Source organism: Delphinus delphis, chromosome 8, assembly GCF_949987515.2.
Source record: "Delphinus delphis chromosome 8, mDelDel1.2, whole genome shotgun sequence".
Classification (NCBI taxonomy): domain Eukaryota; kingdom Metazoa; phylum Chordata; class Mammalia; order Artiodactyla; family Delphinidae; genus Delphinus; species Delphinus delphis.
Window position 1 is genome coordinate 44,440,355 of NC_082690.1, and position 21,738 is coordinate 44,462,092.

At 36.3% G+C, this 21,738-nt stretch overlaps 1 protein-coding gene and 1 pseudogene across 3 annotated transcripts in view; one reads left to right on the forward strand and one right to left on the reverse strand.

Moving 5' to 3' along the window:
* NAALAD2 (N-acetylated alpha-linked acidic dipeptidase 2) overlaps nucleotides 1-21,738 on the reverse strand; it is a 59,181-nt gene that overhangs the window by 32,744 nt on the left and 4,699 nt on the right. For all 3 annotated transcript variants that reach the window (XM_060018115.1, XM_060018114.1, XM_060018116.1), the window contains exons 3-8: nucleotides 14,194-14,380; nucleotides 12,983-13,084; nucleotides 12,158-12,283; nucleotides 9,875-10,061; nucleotides 5,607-5,700; nucleotides 4,369-4,467 (exon numbers count right to left, since the gene is read on the reverse strand). In XM_060018115.1, the coding sequence (XP_059874098.1) occupies nucleotides 4,369-4,467; nucleotides 5,607-5,700; nucleotides 9,875-10,061; nucleotides 12,158-12,283; nucleotides 12,983-13,084; nucleotides 14,194-14,380 (795 nt within the window). The remainder of the gene's footprint in view (nucleotides 1-4,368; nucleotides 4,468-5,606; nucleotides 5,701-9,874; nucleotides 10,062-12,157; nucleotides 12,284-12,982; nucleotides 13,085-14,193; nucleotides 14,381-21,738) is intronic.
* On the forward strand, nucleotides 298-1,457 carry LOC132429607 (mitochondrial import receptor subunit TOM6 homolog pseudogene; annotated as a pseudogene).

Genomic DNA, 21,738 nt, shown 5'->3' on the forward strand with positions numbered 1-21,738 from the left:
GTAATTTGAGAAGCACCTGCTAAAATGTACAAGACACATATACGATGAAACCTTTCCAGGTCATCACTGTTGATTCTGATTTGGGCCTGCCTTTTAAATATTCATTCATCAATTATAATTAACCAAATTAGAATTCACGGGAAAGAACAATCAAGCTCAGAAAGTCAGAAAAAAATGCCATTCACGTTTTATAAATCAAAAATGATATGGGAAAATGTTGAGCCTCTTTTTCACAAAGGAACAAAAGTTTTTAATCTATGGTGGGCTTACAGAAGGTGGGCAGGGAACCTACTTAGTACTTCTTTTTTTCGGTACGCGGGCCTCTCACTGTTGTGGCCTCTCCCGTTGCTGAGCACAGGCTCCCGACGCGCAGGCTCAGCGGCCATGGCTCACGGGCCCAGCCATTCCGAGGCATGTGGGATCTTCCCGAACTGGGGCACGAACGCTTGTCCCCTGAATCAGCAGGCGGACTCTCAACCACCGCGCCACCAGGGAAGCCCGGTACTTCATTTTTGAATGGAAGAACAAACAAGTCAAATCCTGTATATTGTTAAGTGCAAATTCTGGTTTTTCTCCCCCTAAAAGTACACTGTGCTTCTGAATGCATATGTAATTCATGTGCAGTATTCAACTAAAAGTGCCTTTGGGGGAAAACTAATCAATGGGTGTTGTTTTGCATTTTAAGACATTAAGTAAAAGATTTATTTTTACTAGAATGATAAAAATTAATAGCAAAAATACTCTTTAGCATGTTTCTAAGTATATGAGCCTAAGATCTATTAGTAAGAAAGCCAGTTTCATTGATGTATGTCATTAAATGAAGAAAATTAAGTAAAGAATACTGTAACAATGAAGAATGAGGAAAAAAATCTATTTTAATCTAAACATGAAAATAAACTGGCTATCTGCTCAGATTCTCAAAGAAGCTCATCTACATCTTTAATCCTTATATCTTTCTGGTTTTTAGTATCATTGACTCCAGAAGTACCTAAAAGAATTATCTAGAGAGGTGCTGCTATGGCTTCCAGTGGGGTTGGTGTGAACGATGTGGGCTCAGCAAATAAAGTTCCCGAAATTCTGAAATTCCAGACAACTTGGGAGGTTGACTTTGGGGCGTCTACTGCTTCACCACCAATAGGAATGACTTCCAGAGGAATTTGATCCTCAGTTTGGGACTCTTTGCTGTGGGAGTTTGGCTGGACAGGAATTTGAGTGACAATGACCTAAAGGCATCTCAGCCAGGGGTGTAGCCATAAAAACACATAGAACCCCTGTGCTGTATCTGAACCTTCCAAACACAGTGCCTCCCATCTGTGACCATTACACGACTTGCCCTGATGGCAACTGAAGTTTGATTCAGATGGGCAAATTTCCTTCCCTGCCTTGTAATAGAGAAGAACTTCTTGTACTCTATTACAAGTTATTCATTAAGGGATGTAGCCTATAAACTTAAATTATACATAATGGCCCATCTCTGGGAACCCTGCTTCCCAGGTAATGAACATTAAGTTAAAATATCTTTTTTTAAGCTCACAGGAAACAACCTGACCAGGCCCACCAGTGAATGACTGCAGGGAGGAAGAAATTAACACATCCCCTCTGCAGGCTGACAGGAACCAGGAAATGTTTGACTTTACTCCCTCCCCTTTTAGTATGAAAGGAGCCTGAATTCTAACTCAGGCAAAATGGTTCTTTGGGGCACGCCATCTTCTCGGTCTGTTGGCTTCCCGAATAAAGTAGTTATTCCTTGCCCCAGCAGCTCATCTCTCAATTATTGGCTGGTCGTACAGCGAGCGATAGAGCTTAGACTGGGTAACAGCCTGATTTCCTTTTCTTTCCTGAGTCTATTCAGAACACCCTTCTCTGGTCAGCAGGCAGGTTTCAGCTAAAGTGTTGTCCTCTATTCCTTAAAGTTCTGTACATAGTTCCTAAGTTTCTGAAGAGTATGGTCTTTGCTCTTGTCTTTGTTCTTGATCTAATCTAATGGTATTTTAACAAATATTTGAAATAGAGATTATGCACAAAGGAAAAAAAAAGAATTGACCTTGAGCAGTTGACCCTTGAGCAGCATGGGTTTGAACTGCATAAGTGCCCTTACACGTGGATTTTTTTCACTAAATATGCACTACAATACTACATTATCCGCAGCTGTTTGAATACACAGATGTGAAACCTCAGATATGGAGGGCTAACTGTAAAGTAATACGCAGATTTTTGACAGGCGGGGGGCTGGTGCCCCTAACCCCTGTGTTGTTTGAGGGTCAACTGTATTTGTTTGTCCTGTTATCACCTCAAACTCATCATGTTCCAAATAAACTAAACTTCAGAATGTAGGCTCCACAGGGCAGGGATTTTTGCCTGTTTTGTACACTGCTGAATCCCCAGTACGCAGAATGGTACCAGGGGTATAGTAAATGCTCAGTAAATAATTGTGAATTGAATGAATACACTCCTGTGTGGAAAAACTGAGAACAACCTTAGCTCAACCATCAGAGTTACCTCTGCCTATCATTATCTTTGACTAGACTATTTTACAACTCTGTAGTGACAGAACTTAACTTGTAGTAATACAAATAATTCATGCCCACTGAAATGCACAATTTCTCTAGTGAACGTTCAATTGACTTACTTCCCCCAATGTGGAAGAAATCAGTTTTTCAGCTATTAAGCGCACTCATTTCAGCATTCCTAAGGAGCTCGTTTTTTGTACCATCTTTGAATTCTCCTTCGAACCAGTTTTAACTCCTTTCTGGTCCCCTTATTAATTAATTAAATAAAATTTTTACACATGTTCAGTTTATATTTGTATGAGAATTATGGTTTTACTTAAAAAAAAAATCCTTTATCGTTTTTGAAGTCCCACTGAGACGTACATGGACTCTGCTTGAAGAACCAAGAATGGGCAGCTTAAAACCAGACATGTCTTCTTTTGGCTCTCAGATGTAAATCCCAAGCAGCAGTAGAATTTTAACTTTGCTGAAACTCTGTATCTCTAACTTAATTTTTTTCTACTGATTCTGTGTTTTGTTTATGTTTCTAGTTTGCTTACAGTAGGTAAATTATTCCCTATTTGTGGTAGCAATGTTTAAGAATTTAAGGTTTCATGCCTTGTCATTTGGCAATCTCTGTAAATGGATCCACAGATTATCAACATCTCTTTTGGGTGAGAAATTACATACATAGTCCTGTTTTTAGCAATTTTAAAAAAAAATTTGTGTATCTGCCCATTTTGAATTAAAATCAAATAGGATTTTGTGCCCATGGTGAAGGTGAACAGTTTTTTGATATCTTGACCAAGTAAATGTTCTCTTTCTGAGTTTACTCTTGAACTGTGACTGAAGCTATATGTTTATTGATTTCTCTGTCTGTATGTTTCTGTTTATAAATCAGAAAGGCCTATATCTTTCATTGCGTGCCTCTAGACAGTATTAATAATTAGACAATAAAGTCTTTTATATTGAAAGAACTCCATTCTAATTGAGAGATAGAGATAAATAAGCACTTATATAAAAATATTTCTAAAATCCCCACAAAATAAAATTGAACTTCTAATACTTTAAAAGTTCAGAAATTAAAAAACATTCTAAGAATACAATTTCACATTGTTAAAGTAAATTGTTAGCAAACAAGACTGATTTAATCATTTTAGCTTAATAAAAACAGCTATATTTTCTCTGATTTATCAGTGTTAAGTTTCCCTTCCTCTCTACATTTCAAGCAAATCAAAGTACGTAAAGTTCTGATCATGTCATGATGTTCTGCAACTCTGTATAAGCTGTTCTCTGCCTCTGGCATTTCCTGCCTATCTTGATACAGTGGAAAACTTATTTTTTCTGTAGAATTAAGCTCAATGAACACATATTCTGTGATCACTCCTCGAAGTGCTCTCATGGGTTAATAACAATAATACCCAAAATGCTAAGTGTATTGAGCCTTACAGTAGTTACTTGCTTACCCATTTTAACTCATCTAACCCACCCACACAGGAAGTGATCAACAAAGGTTGGCTCCTTTCTCTCTTCTCTTTTACTCCTTCCCTCAAGTTAACCTAGTGCTTCACATGCATAGCATTTTGACAGTTATCTGAAAAACTTAAAAAGGTTAGGTGAAGAGGGAAGTTAAAATGTTAAACCTATAACTCAAATGTAATTTTTGAGATTTACAAAACAAATGCTGTGATATCACTGTTGGAAGAAGAATTTAATACATCATTCCATAAGTAATTCTTAAGCAATATAAAATAATTATTCATTATGAAAAAATGAGAAAAAGAAGATAAGCAAAATATACCTGGCAGAATATTTATCTTGACATTTTTCCATTAAACATATAAACCTTTTCTAGGATACTAAAGTAACATAAAATTACCTGAAAGAATCATGTCCTATGAAGCCAGGCCCGATATTATAATTCACCTTAAGACTTCCCTTCCAGCTCTCATCTGGTGGAGCAGTTCCTCCCAAATAGCTGTCAGGAGAACACAAAAATGACAGATAAATGCTGAGCATCACCATTTCTTAGAAGACATCATAAAGTGTGGTGATGAGATATTTCACTCATTCATTTAACAAGTATATACTGAGGATTTACTAAGTGCCAGGTACTGTAAAATTTCCTTGCCTTGTGGAGCTTACATTCTAGTGAGAGAGCCATAACTGAGATAAATGAGGAAAATGTTTAATATATTACTGATAAGAGCCAAGGAGAGGAATTCCCTGGCAGTCCAGTGGTTAGGACTCGGCACTTTCACTGCCTGGGCCTGGGTTCAGTCCCAGGTCGGGGAACTAAGATCCTGCAAGCCCCACAGCATGGGCAAGAAAACAAAAAGAGCTAAGGAGAAAAAAACCAACCAAGATAGTGAGGGGAAATGGGAAGCATCAGCCTTTCTACTTTTGACTTTATTTACATAGGGAAGCATTAGGTCCAAGAAATCCTGAACATGTGAAATTCATGACTGTGTTAAAGAGAAGAAATTTCTAGAAAAGCTGCTGATTATATAGTAGCCACTCACAAAGCAATTACCAAATTGTATTGGTACATACATTAAACAAAAATAGAAGTTAGGTGATTTGAAAAGCAACACAGTTATATAATACAATAATAACAAACATTAATTGAATATCATATTATAGATACTTTATATACATGATCTCATCTACTTCTCATAATAACTCTGTCAGGGAGAAACTATTTCTGTCTTCATTTTACAGAGAAGGAAACTGAGTCAGAGAAAGATTGAGTAACTGGTATAAGTTCACACATCTGGTAAGTGGTAGACATTACCACATTTTTAAAATGCAGGTCACATACAAATATCGAATGAAGATCTAAGACAATCTAACTGCTTGAAAAATCTCAAATCAGTATTTTTATCTTTGGACATAGTTTTGCTTTTGAGACTTTCATTTGTAGCAAACAAAGTAATGTATTCTTATTATTTCTTAGTCATTAAACTGACTACTCTTCTCTTATGGAAAAAAAAGAAGATGTGGTCTGTTTTTCCAATTTCAGGAGCCATTCTGATACAAAACATATTCGTTTTAGAAGAGAAAATGGGCATACTAGTGTAAAACATCTTATTCTCAAATCCAACTAGAAAATTATACCGTAATAATATTTCTGCATCATTATATCCAATGGGATGTACAGGGATTTGAGGGATTCCCACTCCTTCTTCAACATCAAGTCTGAAAGTGTACTCTGCAAAAATCAATTGCATAAGAGGAAAACGATTGAAGAATCTGAGCAAGGGGTATAAAGGAATTTCTTCTATTACTATTGCAAATTAGCTATATGTTTGAAATGATATTCAAAATTTAAAGTTCCCCAAAAGTCAATTATTGTTTCATCTAATATGGTCTATTTAATTTGAAAGTAAGAAATTAAATCATTTACACTTTAATATAAAATCAGTTGTAAGGATTACAGACTCCCCAACTTGCTTTGACATTTCACATAATTCTCTTGAATTTTACAAGAATATTTTATTTCCTCAAGGATATCTCAAATCCTTCTTAAAGAAGCTTCAGTTAACCAGATACATGGAAAATGCATCCCAGATTCTGAAACTAGAAAGAATTGTAAAAAAAAAAAATTAAAGGGAATTTATGAGATATTGTGAATAAGTGATAAGGTTCTTACTCAAACAGTAACAATATTCTCCTTAAAGGAAGATGAAAAGTATTGTCAGACTTAAAACCTAATTGGGACTTTGGCTTTCAGCCAAAATAGAGTTCTCTAGAGCATTATTACCACTATCTTAGAAAAAAGGGAGGTTTCAGGACTTCCCTGGTAGTCCAGTAGTTAAGACTCCGAGCTCCCAATGCAGTGGGCCCACGTTTGATCCCTGTCAGGGAACTAGATCCCATATGCCACAACGAAGATCCTGCATGCCGCAACTAAGACCCAGAGCAGCCAAATAAATAAATAAATAAATATTTTTTAAAAAGAAGAAGAAAAAAGGGAGGTTTCAAACAAGTGACATCAGATTCCACTTAAGAAAGTAAAAAAAAAAGAGCAAATAAAGCAAAAATAAACAGGAGAAAGGCTATACTAAACATCAGAGCAGAAATCTAAGAAATAGGAAACAGAAAAATGATGGAGATTATCAATGAAATCCAAAGCTGGTTCTCTGAGAGGATTAATAAAATTGATAAATCTCTAGCAAGACAAATCAGGAAAAGAAGAAAAAAGATATAAATTGCTAATATCAGGAATAAAGACAAGAATAGCACTCCAGTACCTGCAGAAAAAGAGAGAAAAAGAGAAAGAGAGAGAATGTATTATGAACAACTCTAAACCCATAAATTTGACAACTTAGATGAAATGGACAAAATTCTTAAACAACACAAACTACCAAATCTCACTCAAGAATAAATAGATAACCTAAACAGCCATATATCTATTAAAGAAATTGAATTTGTAGTTAAAAACATTCCTGCGAAAAAAACATCAGGCCCATATGGATTCACTGTAGGATTCTACAAACATTCACAGACAAAAATCAAACCCATTCTATATAAACACTTGCAGAAAAATGAAGAAGATGAAATAGTTCTTAACTCATTCCATGAAGCCAACATTACTGTTACCAAAATGAGACAGAGATATTACAAGAAAATAAATTGATAGCAATAAGGGATAAACAATATCCCTTATTACTAAAGACAGATTCTTAATAAAATTTTAGCAAAAATCCAATAATATACCAACACTATGAAAAGAATAATACATTGTGACCAAGTAGAGTCTGTCCCAGGATGTTGTGGTTTAACATTCAAAAATCAACCTGGGGAGTCCCCTGGTAGCTTAGTGATTAGGATTCTGGGCTTTCACTGCCATGGCCCAGGTTCAATACCTGGTTGCAGAACATCCTGCAAGCTGCGCAGTATGGCCAAAAAAAAAAAAAAACATCAATCTGTATAATTGAAAAAACATAAATATGAACAACTTAAGATCACTTCAATAGATGCAGTAAAAGCATTTGACAAGGGGCTTCCCTGGTGGCACAGTGGTTGAGAACCCACCTGCCAATGCAGGGGACGTGGGTTCAAGCCCTGGCCCGGGAAGATCCCACATGCCGTGGAGCAACTAAGTCCGTGTGCCACAACTACTGATCTTGTGCTCTAGAGCCTGCGAGCCACAACTACTGAAGCCTGCATGCCTACAGCCCATGCTCCGCAACAAGAGAAGCCACTGCAATGAGAAGCCCGCACACCACGAGGAAGAGTAACCCCAGCTCGCCACAACTAGAGAAAGTCCACGCATAGCACCGAAGACCCAACGCAGCCAAAAATTAAAAAATTTTAAAAAGCATTTGACAAAATCCAATACATACTGCTAGTGAAATGAGATAAATGTGCTAAGATAAAACTCGTAGCACTTTAGAAGTGAACTTCCTCAATCTGATAAAAAGAATCTATAAAAAATATACAGCTACTATTATACTTAACAGAGAAAGACTAGGACAGTCTTTGGGGCAGGAACATGGCAAGGATATCTGCTCTAACAACTTTTTTCAGCAATGTTCTAGAGGTACCAGACGCTACGATAAGAAAAGAAAATAAAAGGCACCCAGATTAGAAACAAAGAAATAAAACTGTCTTTATTTGCTGATGACATGATCATCTATGCAAAAACTCTGATAGAATCCACAAAAACCTAGTAGGATGAATTAGTTTAACAAGTTTTCATAATACAATATCAATATATTTCTGCTAAAAATAAAATAGGGCTTCCCTGGTGGCACAGTGGTTGAGAATCTGCCTGCCAATGCAGGGGACACGGGTTCGAGCCCTGGTCTGGGAGGATCCCACATGCCACGGAGCAACTAGCCCCGTGAGCCACAACTACTGAGCCTGCGCGTCTGGAGCCTGTGCTCCGCAACAAGAGAGGCCGTGGTAGTGAGAGGCCCACGCACCGCCATGAAGAGTGGCCCCCGCTTGCCACAACTAGAGAAAGCCCTCGCACAGAAACGAAGACCCAACACAGCCATAAATAAATAAATTTATTTATTTATTTATTAAATTAAAAATAAAATAACATTTCTATTTACTAGCAATGACCAACTGGAAATTGAAATTTAAAATGTAATTTAAAACAGCATAAAACTTGGAAATTTTTATGGGTAAATGCGAAAATAGACATGCATGGTCTGTACAGTGAAACTACAAACATGCTGAGAGAAAGTAAAGAATACCTAAGTAAATGGAGAGTTGTGCCATATTCATGGATCAGAAGATTCAATATTTTTAAAATGTCAATTCTGCTCAAACTGATCTATAGGTTTAATTCAATCTCAAATCAACCTCCCAGGAGACGTTTTGGTAGAAATTGATAAGTTGGTTCTAAAATTCACATGGGAAGGACCTAGAATAGCTACCAAAACTTTGAAAAAGAATTGTAACTTGGAGGATGTACATATCTATTAGAACGTAAAGTTAACAAGATTGACCATACTAAGTGTTGACGACGGTGTAGCAGCTGGAACACTCATACACTGCTGCTGCAATATAAAATGGTACAACCAATTTGGAAAACAATTTGAAAATCATCTATCATATTATCCAGCCGTGCCATTTCTATGTATTTACTCAAGAGAAATAAAAACATATGTACATATGAAGACTTGCATACAACTGTTCATAGCTTTATGTGTAATATATCCAAAACTTAAAGCAATCCAAATTTCCAACAAAAAGTAAATGAATAAACAAACTGTAGAGTATCCATTCAATGGAATACCATTCATCAAAAAAAAAAAAGAAATGAAATACTGACACAGACATCAACATAAATGAATCTCAAAATAACTATACTGACAGAAAGAAAATCAATGATTTCCTAGGGATTGGCAGGGACGGGGTAGGGTTGAGAGGAAGGCTGTACAAAAAGATGAGAGGAAACTTTTTTGGGTAATGGATATGTTCATTATCTTGATTGTGGATACGGTTATGCAGATGTCAAAACTTTTCACATTTCACATATTAAATAACACAAAAAACCCATTGGTATTTTTAAAAATAGAAATACATGATCTACAGAAGAATAAAATCGTTAGACAATTCAGAAACCCTAAGTTCTGGTTTGGTAAGAGTAATATTACTTTGGACATAAGAATCTGTGTTTCTGAACCTCTACTAAAGGTAGAGAGAGAATTGAACTGACCCCTTCCCCTCTCCATGTCCTCACTTCATGAAAATTTAAAACTGAAATAAAAGGGAAATGCTTTTGAATTCCTAGCAATAGCAATCCAAGATATAATTGCACACAGTTTTAATGTTATTCTATAGATGCTTGCTTGCTTTTATGCCTTCTATAAGGGCAAGTAATATTTTTGCAAAAATGAGTGGACCATAACAGGCTTATCTATTACCTTTAGCTGGATAGCCTGGAGTGAGCGGGTCACCAGCACCATTCAAGTTTAACACATTCCCTCTCTGGGCTGCAGTTCCAGGAAGGTTCCATCCTTTTGGGTATGGCTGTACCCCAGGGGCAGAGTAGTCAGCTGGATCTGAGTACAAGATGATTCCTTTGGCTCTTGCTAACATGGCATTTTTAACCTACAGGAGCAATGTGCAATCCATAATGTAGAAATGGAAAATGACTGATTTACAAATCTAAGAACAAATCAATTTAATGACATAAGGAAATTTACACACTTTTATCATCACACTGTTACACATTCAGTTCTCTTTGCCTTGAATACAATTTCTGTCTTGGTAGACTTAACAACTCTCATTATTCAACATAACTCCAAACAAGTTATTGCCTTTTCTGTGAAGCATTCCTATTATCACTAAAACTGCAAAATTAATGTCTCCCTTCTTGGTACGTCTTCTATATTTTGTATATAATTATATTACAAGATGGATTAAAGCATTATAAAATACGTTTTAAACATCTTTCTCCCCTACTACATTGAGGCTGTTTTTGAGAATGGGACCCTGTCTTACTCATTTTTAACTATCTACCCTCCAACATTTAGTACATCATAGAGTAAGCATGATGTTAATATTTGTGGAATTAACTAATTTAAAATTCTACACAGGTGAAGTCCCTGGCGGTCCACCGTTAACACTCTGCAGTCTCACCACAGAGGGCCCGGGGTCAATCCCTGGTTGGGGAGCTAAGATACCACACGCCACGCCGTGTGGTCAAAAAATAAATAACATAACATAAAACATAAAATTCTACACAGAACATAGTGTGTGAAACATTGCCCATAGTGTTTTGTAAACATTTTTTCTAACAATTCAAACTGACCACAAATAGGAAAATCTCTCCTGTAAGATACTGAATTCTTTATTACCAGAAGTATTATAGCGAATGATAGATAACTATCAGTCAAATTAAACACTTTCCAGTATTCAGAAAGCACTCTTTTATAATATTAGAAAGAATAAAATCTGGCACAACTCAATGATGCCCATCAAACTTTTGAAATAATATACAATTGACCCTTGAACAATGCAGGGTTAATCCAAGAATAACTTATAGTTGGCCCTCTGTATCCGCCATTCCTCTGCATCCGCGGGTTTAACTAACGTCCAACCATGTAGTATTGTACTACTTATTATTGAAAAATATCCACGTATATGTGGACCCATGCAGTTCAAATCTGTGTTGTTCAAGAGTCAACTGTGCATTATGATTTAGTCATTCAACTTCTAGGAATGAATCTATATTACAAAAATCTTCACACGAATGTTCAAGTACATATGGACAAAGATGCCAACAATATAATTATTTTAATAGTAACAAATTTAAGACAAGCCAAGGATCTGTCAACAGAGCAATGGTTAAATAAACTGCTTATCAATTCTGTGAAATACTACATAGCCATCTAAAGTAATGAGGTATTTACTTGATAAGCAGTTACCGAGAAATTACTAAGTACCGGTAACCATCCTAAGCGCTGTCAAACCTAAAGTCGATTAATCCTACTGTGGCTTCTAAGAGATTAGTGTTATTATTAGCATTCCTATTTCATATATGAGGAAACACTGGCACAGAGAGGTTAACTAACTTGCTCACAGGAAAAGATCTAGAGAATAGGGGGCCCAGACCAGATCAGAACCCAGGTTGTATGGATCTAGCTTACTCTTAACCACTCTATTATACAACTCTCAATGTGTTGACATGGAAGAATACCCTTGAGTTATTATTGAGAGAAAAAATAAAGTTATACAATATATAGTATCTAATGCCCTCTTTGTAAAAAAAAATTTATGCACTATGAGTATATGGAGAATACTTATATTCATATAATATATTCATATTTCATAGGCCTGGAAAGACCTGTTAAGATTGATTATGTCTGGGCAATGAAATTGAGTAATACATGGGAGATTTTCATTTTTTAGGTTATACAGAATTTCTTCAATTAAATAAAAAATAACATTGCTTTGGTAATAAAACTATTAAGAATAATTTCCCTTTCTAGATATGTGAGGTAGCAAAAAAACAAACAAAAAAACCTCAAAAATAAACCAGGATTTTCTGTGCAACCACGAAAATAGCAAATTTACATATATATATATATGTGTGTGTGTGTGTATATATATAGCAATTTTGGAAACCATAATGCAAGCTGATCATTTATATTCACAGGTTATATCCTGTCTTTTTCCCTCTAGAAAAGCAAATAACACAATACTTTATTTCCTCTGAAGATTTTCCCATATCTTGCAATAACAATTTTTCCAGTGCAGTTGATATTCATCTCTCTTTCTAGTTTGAAAAAGTCTTCAGTACGAGCGTAGTTCACATATACAAGCTCCCCCTGTAGGAAAACAAAAATAAAACAAAAAATACATAATACTGCTATTATTAAAAAGAAAACCAAAGAATAAGTTTGCTCTGCAATACTGCATCATCAAAAGTTATCTTTCCTGCCTTGGGCTTAATAAACAGATCCATGCTAATTCTGTAGAAGTCTTTAAAAATATTTCAGTATCCTGAAAGTTTAAAAAAAAAAAAGACAATATGTAAAACATTTTAGACAGTGTGCTCTGTCTTGAGGAAATTATTAGCATATCCTGAGCCATGGGAAATAGGATAAATAAAAGTAATTTTTAAAATCCTAACTATGTTTGATTTCCAACCATGGTATTAATTTAAGAATTTCTGTGGTATGATTTATAAATTCAGATCTATAAATCTATAACAAAGTCAGACTATGAACAAAGGAAAAAAGCTTGAAAACCATCTACTGTCATTACTGAATTAAAGACATGTTCAGCAGTTTCTTAATTATTTCAAAGAGCGGCATCTGCTTATCAGGGTCCAATTTTCATGTATTTATTTTCTTTAGTTTTTTCTTTTTCTTTTTTAAAAATTATTTTTAGGAAGGCTGTATATAGCATCAAACCTCAAAGTATGAATTAGCGTGTATGATCCACCTAATCTTGGTTTTAGTCCTCTACATAGGTTTCTTTAAAAAAGATTTAAACAGTTGAATAAAAAATGTCTTTTATTTTACCTCTGGTGTGCCCTGCGGTGAAAAGGCATTATAGGGTGGTACAATATTTTTAACATCCTCATATCCATCTGGTGGTGGCTCATGGTATGATGTATTGAAAATCTAGCAAGAATTGAAACACATGAAGTTAGAATTATTTCAGATTGCTATTAAGGAATAATGCATTTTGTGGGCAAAAGACCTAAATAGACACTTCTCCAAAGAAGACATACAGATGTCAAACAGACACAGGAAAAGATGCTCAACATTGCTAACCATCAGAGAAATGTAAATGGAAACCACGATGAGGTATCACCTCACAGTGGTAAGAATGGCTATCATCAAGAAGTCTACAAAAAACATATGCTTGAAAAAACCATAATGGAAAAGAATATAAAAAAAAGAATGTCTTTATGTGTATAACTGAGTCACTTTGCTGTAAAGCAGAGATTGGCATAGCATTGTAAATCAACTATACTTCAAAGAAATTTTAAAAAAACAAATGCTGGAAAAGGTGTGGAGAAAAGGGAACCCCCCTACACTGTTAGTGGGAATGTTAAGTTGGTACAGCCACTATAGAGAACAGTATGGAGGTTCCTTAAAAAACTAAAAATAGAGCTACCATATGATTCAGCAATCCTACTCCTGGGCATATATCCAAAAAAGACAAAAAATCTAATTCAAAAAGGTACATACACCCAAATGTTCACTATTTACAATAGCCAAGACATGGAAACAACCCAAGTGCCCATCAACAGATGGTTGTTTTAATAAGATGTGGTTTATATATACAATGGAATATTACTCAGCCATAAAAAAGAATGAAATTGCCATTTGCAGCAACATGGGTAGACCTAGAGAATATCATGCTAAGTGAAGTAAGTCAGAAAGAGGAAGACAAATATATGATATCACCTATATGTGGAATCTAAAAAATAATATAAGTGAATCTATATACAAAAGAGAAAGACTCACAGACATAGAAAATAAACTTATGATTACCAAAGAGGGAAGAGGGGGAGGGATAAAATAGGAGTATGGGATTAACAGATACACACTACTATATATAAAGTAGATAAGCAACAAAGATTTACTGTATAACACAGGGAACAATATTCAATATCTTATAATAACCTATAATGGAAAATAATCTAAAAATATATATATATTAAAAAAAAACTAAATCACTTTGCTATACACCTGAAAGTAACACAATATTGTAAAACAATCACCTCATTTCCATGTTCATCCGTGATTGATATGTAGTTGGCATTTGTCTCATTAGGGTAAGACAGGAGAACATCATAATGAACCAACTTGGCTGAATCAAGTCCAGATTTCTTCCACTGGGTTTGGATTTTCTTGGCCAGCAGCAAATTTTGTTCTGTTCCTGCCAGATGAGGTAGCTCTGTAAAAGAACTAAAATGAAAATAAAAGGAGTTAAAGACTATATTCAGAAAATGTACCTAAGAACTATTCTAGATGCATAACTCATGGTTTAGGCATTAAGTTATCATTTCTATAACAGGGATATAAAAAACCCAGCTAGAGCTTTCTAGATATGCCAGTTTTTAAATATTTGTGTGTAACTGCAGTTTTCACACTATGTTCCCACAGAAAAGAACACATCCCATGGTGAACACATTCAATCAGCAGAGGTTCAGGTATGAGAAAACATGCTGGAAGGATGGCATGCGTCTACATCAGTGGTGCTAACTTCTTGCTGCTTAACAGGAAGTGAGGACATTCTGAAAAACAGATCATAATGTTTGCCAGAGACCAGTTGGGCAGTCTTGTTAACATACACTTCTACTGCTGTTTTCATCCTATTGTACGCAGTTGTCTATTTATCTCATTGAAGCTAGAGTCCATGCATTTTTATTTGTATATTCCCTAATGCTCAATACTGGCCTGTTACCCAGGAATTACAAATACAGGTTTGTTGAACTGAATTTGAGCAATGTTCTCTAGGTTCTGAGTCTAAATGATTTGGAACAGTTAAATGATTTCACAAACATAGTTCTGAATGAAATTCACTTGGCTTGAGGTAAATAATATTTTAAAAGTTTCCCAAACCCTCTCCCTCCATAAGTAGGGTAATGATACTTTCGTAGATTGTTTTTTTAATCAACCATAGTACAACCAAAAAAGACAGACAGTAAAGAAAAACCAGTACTTATTGAAAACTTACTATATGCCAGGAACTGGAACAGGTATTTCACCTGGGCTTTCTCATTCAATCCTCACCACCCTTCTGCCATTGTCCCCGTTTTGCAAATAAGGAAACAGAGAGTAGTTAAATACCTTGTCCATAATTTCCTAAGTATTAAATGCCAGGGCTGGCATCTGAAAGTTGCAGTTGTCTGACCTTGAGAAATTGTGTTATTTTTAAATCATTCATCTGATCATTTTGATCAACTGCTTTTAAAACCCTTCTATCTTCTACATTATAAAGTTCACACTAGGCATGGCATCTGCGCCCTTTTTCAACTAATCCACTGTTTCACCTTTCCAGCTTCATTTCCCACCACTCACCTTATAAACTTCTTCACTCTATATCATTTAATATGTTAATTGGTCTCCTAAAATGACCACCATTGTTAGCCTTTGCACAAGATCTTCTCTCAGACATAAATATCATCCTATTTACATGAATCTCCCTGTATCACCACTGCTAGTCATTCACCTTCCCCACCTGTAAGCTATTAATCATCCATTAGGACTCTTCAAGCATATTCTCCTCTGTGAAGCTTTCCACTTCTATATCATTAAGTCAAAGCTGCAAGTTACTGATATTTAATATTGTACAATATTTGTAAAAAAATATTAATGTGTTTGTAGACAGAAGTTATTTTACATGCATAGTAAAACCACTGAGGCTAGGGATATTTAAAATTCTACTTCAGGGCTTCCCTGGTGGTGCAGTGGTTAAGAATCCACCTGCCAATGCAGGGGACATGGGTTTGATCCCTAGCCCGGGAAGATCCCACATGCCACGGAGCAACTAAGCCCGTGCGCCACAACTACTGATCCGTTGCTCTACAGCCCACAAGCCACAACTACTGAGCCCACGTGCCACAACTACTGAGCCCACATGCCACAACTACTGAAGCCCGCGGGCCTAGAGCCCGTGCTCCGCAACAAGAGAAGCCACAACAATGAGAAGACCGCACACCACAACGAAGAGAGTAGCCCCCGCTCGCCACAACTAGAGAAAGCCCGCGCTCAGCAACAAAGACCCAACACAGCCAAAAATAAAAACAAATAAATAAATAAATTTATTTTAAAAATAAAATTCTACTTCATATAATTCATTATTGTTTTATTTTCTGTAGTGAGCAAATAATATTCTTACAATTAGCAAAAAAATAAGTATATTTCCTTCATTTAAGATGGAGAATTAACCATGAAGTTTTGCCTCCCATCTTTTAGGCAACCCACTGAAATGAAAGACAGAAGTGCAAAAAACAAAAAGCAACAGGGAATAACTTTACTGAATTTCTCTTTATGGTCCCAAGTGGGACACTGCAGCTCTAGGCATCATATATTCATGCTGCAACATTCAGGAGAAGCAAGTACAAACAAGAAAAGCTATTTCCTCTTTTGTGTTTCTTTTAACAAAGGAAAACTTTTTGTAGAGGATCTCAGCTAAATTTTTCTCCCATTTCATCAGGGATAATAGGGTCATATACCCCTTCTCCAACTAACCCTTGTCAGAAGGAAGTTATAATGATTGGATTATAGACCAGATTCTTGGGCTGGATGGAAGGTAACCCTCACTGAACACAGGTCCCCCTTAAGGAGTGCGAACATGAGCAGTTGAGGCTCTGTCAAAAAGGAAGTGGCTGGGGAGAAATCAACTTTTTCCCACTACATTAATCCCTTTAAACCAATCTTGAAACCTTCCTTTCCCTGGGAGACTCTTTCACTGGTCATAAATCTCTATTCTATAATCAATCAATTCTATTTCCTCTGCCCGTTCCTGAATGTTTACTTGACTTCTTTGCCTTAACTGGTTTCTTCGGGAGACCCTGCTCATGCTTCCACATACCTCAGGCCCAGATGATCATTGAGGAGGAGTCCTGCTTACTCTCCATGGGCTCTTTCAAATATTTTTCCTTTATCTTCTCTCAAAAATAACAACTCTTTTAAAACTCATACCAAAAGTCACCACCTACTATGCCTTCTAGGTGCTGTCAAAAATGTGGATCACTCCCTCTTCACTCACTAAAGTCTTGGGCTCCTAATTCAACGCATTTCACTCTACCTCGATTCTTGTCATCATTCTTGGTATGCAACTTCTGTCTTCAGTTGGATGTAAAGAAAAGAAAAGCCAACTCTAACAAGATGACATCATGCAAACTATTCATACATAACTTATCACCTTATGCTATATTATACATTAAAGCAAAGGAGAGAGAAAATAAAAACATAAATTTTAATGTTTGGTCAAGAGCATCACCAAGTTTTGCTTCTGGCACCTCATGTATTGATAATTTTCTAGGTAATTTCTTCTGGACACTTTATGATATGCTGCAGTACAACAGTGTTTACATTTTACCTGGTCTTTTACAAATTTTTATTTTGTTTTATTTTATTTATTTTTTTGGCCACTCTGAGCAGCTTGCAGGATCTTAGTTCCCTGACCAGGGATTGAACCCAGGCCACGGCAGTGAAAGCACTGAGTCCTAACCACTGGACCACCAGGGAATTCCCCACATTTTTAAATATAAGCATTCTGTCTTACTTGATGAGACAATTGGCTATTTTCATGTATTGCATGAGAAATATAGAATGAGTCTTTCTTCAAATGACATCCACCCTACTGCCTATAGATTTCTTTTCCTATATCTCCAAACAAGCACCTCAAAACAGACATTTTGATTAAGCTTTCCTGATACCTGTGTGCCTCAGTCATAAATCAGCTCAAATTTCTAAGAAAGAGTATAGCTGTTTTCATTCCTCTACTTCAGCTTGCTATAGTTCATCCATCAAAAGTAAGATTGAACTTTGTGATCACCTCAAATCACAGGACAGATGGGGAGGAAATATACTACACCATATGAACTTCACCTTGTTCATTTGATTCTAGGGTTTAATTGGAGTCTCAAAAGGAGAGAAGAGAAAGAATGCTGCAGAAAATTTTCAAGAAATAGTGAACAGGGGACTTCCCTGGTGGTCCAGTGGGTAGGACTCCACACTCCCAGTGTGGGGGGCCCAGGTTCGATCCCTGGTTGGGGAACTAGATCTCACATGCATGCAGCAACTGGGAGTTCGTGTGAACAACTAAGAAGTCCGCATGCTGCAACTAAAAGATCCTGCATGCCGCAACTGAGACACGGAGCAGCCAAATAAATAAACAAAGAAACAAAAAAATAAATAAATATTTCAAAAAAAAAGAAAGAAAGAACAAAAAGTAGCGTTCCTAAAGTAGTGAAAGACAAAAGTTTACAAAGTCAAAAAGCTCAGAGAGGATTTCCCTTGTGGTCCAGTGGTTAAGACCCCATGCCTCCACTGCAGGGGGCATGGGTTCAATCCCTGGTTGGGGAACTAAGATCCTGCATGCCATGTGGTGTGGCCAAAAATAAAAGAATAAAAGCTCAGAGAGGGGCTTCCGTGGTGGCACAGTGATTGAGAGTCCACCTGCAGATGCAGGGGACGCGGGTTCGTGCCCCGGTCCAGGAAGATCCCACATGCCGCGGAGCGGCTGGACCCGTGAGCCATGGCCACTGAGCCTGCGCGTCCGGAGCCTGTGCTCCGCAACGGGAGAGACCAGAACAGTGAGGGACCCGCGTACCGCAAAAAAAAAAAAAGCTCAGAGAGACTTAAATAGAATACATTTGAAGAAAACTATGCCTAGGCACATATTAAACTGCTGAAAATTAAAGACAAAAATGATATATGTTCTATAACTTAAATAACCGTGGCCTGCTCACCGGATGCCACTACCAGCCAGATGACAGTAAAAAAAAAATATTTAAAGCTCTGAAAGGAGAAAAAACAAGGTGATCTCAGAATTCTATATCCAAGAAAAATTTTCTTCAAGAATTAAGATGAAATAAATGTTTTACAGACAAAGGAAAACTAAGAGAATTTGTCAACACCAGACCCGACATTACAGGAAATGCTTAAGAAAGTTACTCAGACTAAATAGATATACTACAGGATAACCTAAATTTTCAGAAACAAATAAAGATACTGGAAACAATAAAAAATAATATTTTACATTTCTCAGATATTTAACTCTTAATTGCCTTTCAATAGGTATAACTGTTCAAAGAAAAAAAATTATAACATTGTTTTGTTAGGTTTACATTGTATGTGTATATGATAGTTTCAACAACTATCATATAAAGGACGATAGAAAGATGGTAAATGGACATATAGAAATGTGAGTTTTCTGCATTTCATGTTAAATTGTACAGTAGTAACATTAAAAATATAGTGAAACGTTAGACAAGTATAATGTAATCTCTAGAGTAACTACTAGAAAAGAAAAAAGAATCAATGCAAAGAGGTATAGCCAAAAGATAAATTGAAATGAAATAAAATTTCAAATACTCTCCCCACTACCAAAAAAAAAAAAAAAGCAGAAAATGAGAAGTAAAGGAACAGAAATAAAGGGAGCAAACAGAGAACAGTAAAGGGGTTGGCCTAAGTTTAACCATATCAAGTTACATTATATGTTACCAGACTAAATGTTCAAATTAAAAGGCACAGATTCCAAAATTAATAAAATAGCAAGTGGCGATTACATGCTCTCTATAGAAGGTACATTTTAAAAGTAACTGGATGGAAGAATACATATCATGCAAATGTGAGTATAAGAAAGCTGATGTGGCTTAACTTATACCAAATAAAATATGCTTAAATATAGAGATCATTACCAAAGATAAAGAACATCTCACAAAGATAAAAGGTTAGTTCTGTCTTGAAGACATAATATTAATGTGTATATGTCTAATAAATGAGTTTCATAATACATAATGCAAAAATTAACAGAATTAATGGGGGAAATAGACAATTTCACATTCCTGGAGGAGATTGTAACACTATTCTTGACAGAATTTGATCCCCCCAAAAAGTCAGTGAAGAAATAAAGGAATCACCATAGTAATCCGCTAAAGCAGAAAACAAGAAAAGTTATATGATCATATAAATTGTTGCAGAAAAACTGAAACTGAGCGGGGGCCCTACGGGCTTCCAGGCACTGGAGGCCTTTTTGTCTACCATTTCTTGTAGGCAAGACTCCAGCCTCCGCGACCTTCCAACAGTTGCAAATCAAAGGAGGAGCAGCCAGGAAACCACCTGAGGCCCTGCACACACCCTAATCTTGTCAGCAACCCCACCCTTTTGAAACTCTGCAGAAGAAAGAAGAATGCAGGACTGTTACTGCCTAGATCCTTATCACATACCCCTGACCAGGAGCCCTGACTATAAGACCTCTCCCTATTCCCCAGGGAGAGGGACACAGTTCCTGAGGTGCTAGCCTGCTGTGTTCCCCTCTTGGCCTGGCAAATAATAAAGCCACCCTTTCTTTTTCCTCCAAAACTCTGCCTCTGTATCTCATCTCAGCATTGATGTACAGGGAGCCAAGATTTTGGGAGCAAAACCATTTTACAACTTCCAACTAAAGTGTGTCACTGGCCATCTGGCTCTACAAGGATTAGCTCAGCCACTGCATTTGCTGATCTCCAACACACTCTGAAAGGAATTCAGGGTGGAGATAAGGAATGAGATACCCTATGCTCTGGGAAAAACTGGCAGAACAGGCCTGCAGATAGTTAGATATTTTCAGGAGAAAATTTTATTTACCCAATTTCTTGTATCTTCTCATACATAGAAAAGCACTAAAATTATTAACGGAGGTATCTGCTCCTTGTGACTAGCAGCAACCTTCTTGTTACTAGTAGCAACCGCGTACCAAGATGTGCGCTTGACTGCATGCACCCCCTTCACTAAAATCATATATATATGGACCTGGACCTCCACCCATCCCCACCTCCACCTCTTGGGAGAAGTTCTGCAGAGCTATCTGAGAGAATGTCTCCTGGGTATAGTCTTCTGTAAGTCCCCAAATAACAGTGAACTCACAGCTCTCTCATGTTGTGCTTTTTTCTCTTTTCCAGTTGACACAATATTTAATATCCATTCATGATTTTAAAAAAAACAACAAACCTCTTAGCAATCTTGGAATAGAGGGACATTTCCTTAATCAGTAAAGAATATCTACAAAAAATCTACATATAACATCACACTTAATGTGGAAACTCTGAATGCTTTCCCACTAAGATCAGACATAGGGAAAGAATGTTTGCTCTCATCACTTTTATTCAATGCAGTACTGGAACTACAATCAGCACAATAAGGACTATATATATATATATATATATATATATATATATATATATACATATGGCATACAGTTTGAAAACAGAGAAATAAAATGGTCCCTGTTTGAAGATGGCCTGATTTTCTACATAGAAAGTAAATCCTAATGAATCTACAAAAACTCCTAGAACTAACACATGAGTTTAGACAAGCCACAGAATGCAAAATCAACAGTATTTCTATATACTAGCAACAAAAATGTGAAAACTGAAATTAAACACAATATGACTTTACATCTGCTGCAAAGAAAATGAAATACTTCAATATAAAGGTAACAATACATATACAAGATCTGCATCCTGAAAATTGCAAAATGTTGTTAAAGGAAGACCTAAATAATTGTAGAGACTTACCATAATCATGGATGGAAAGTCGAGACATAGTAA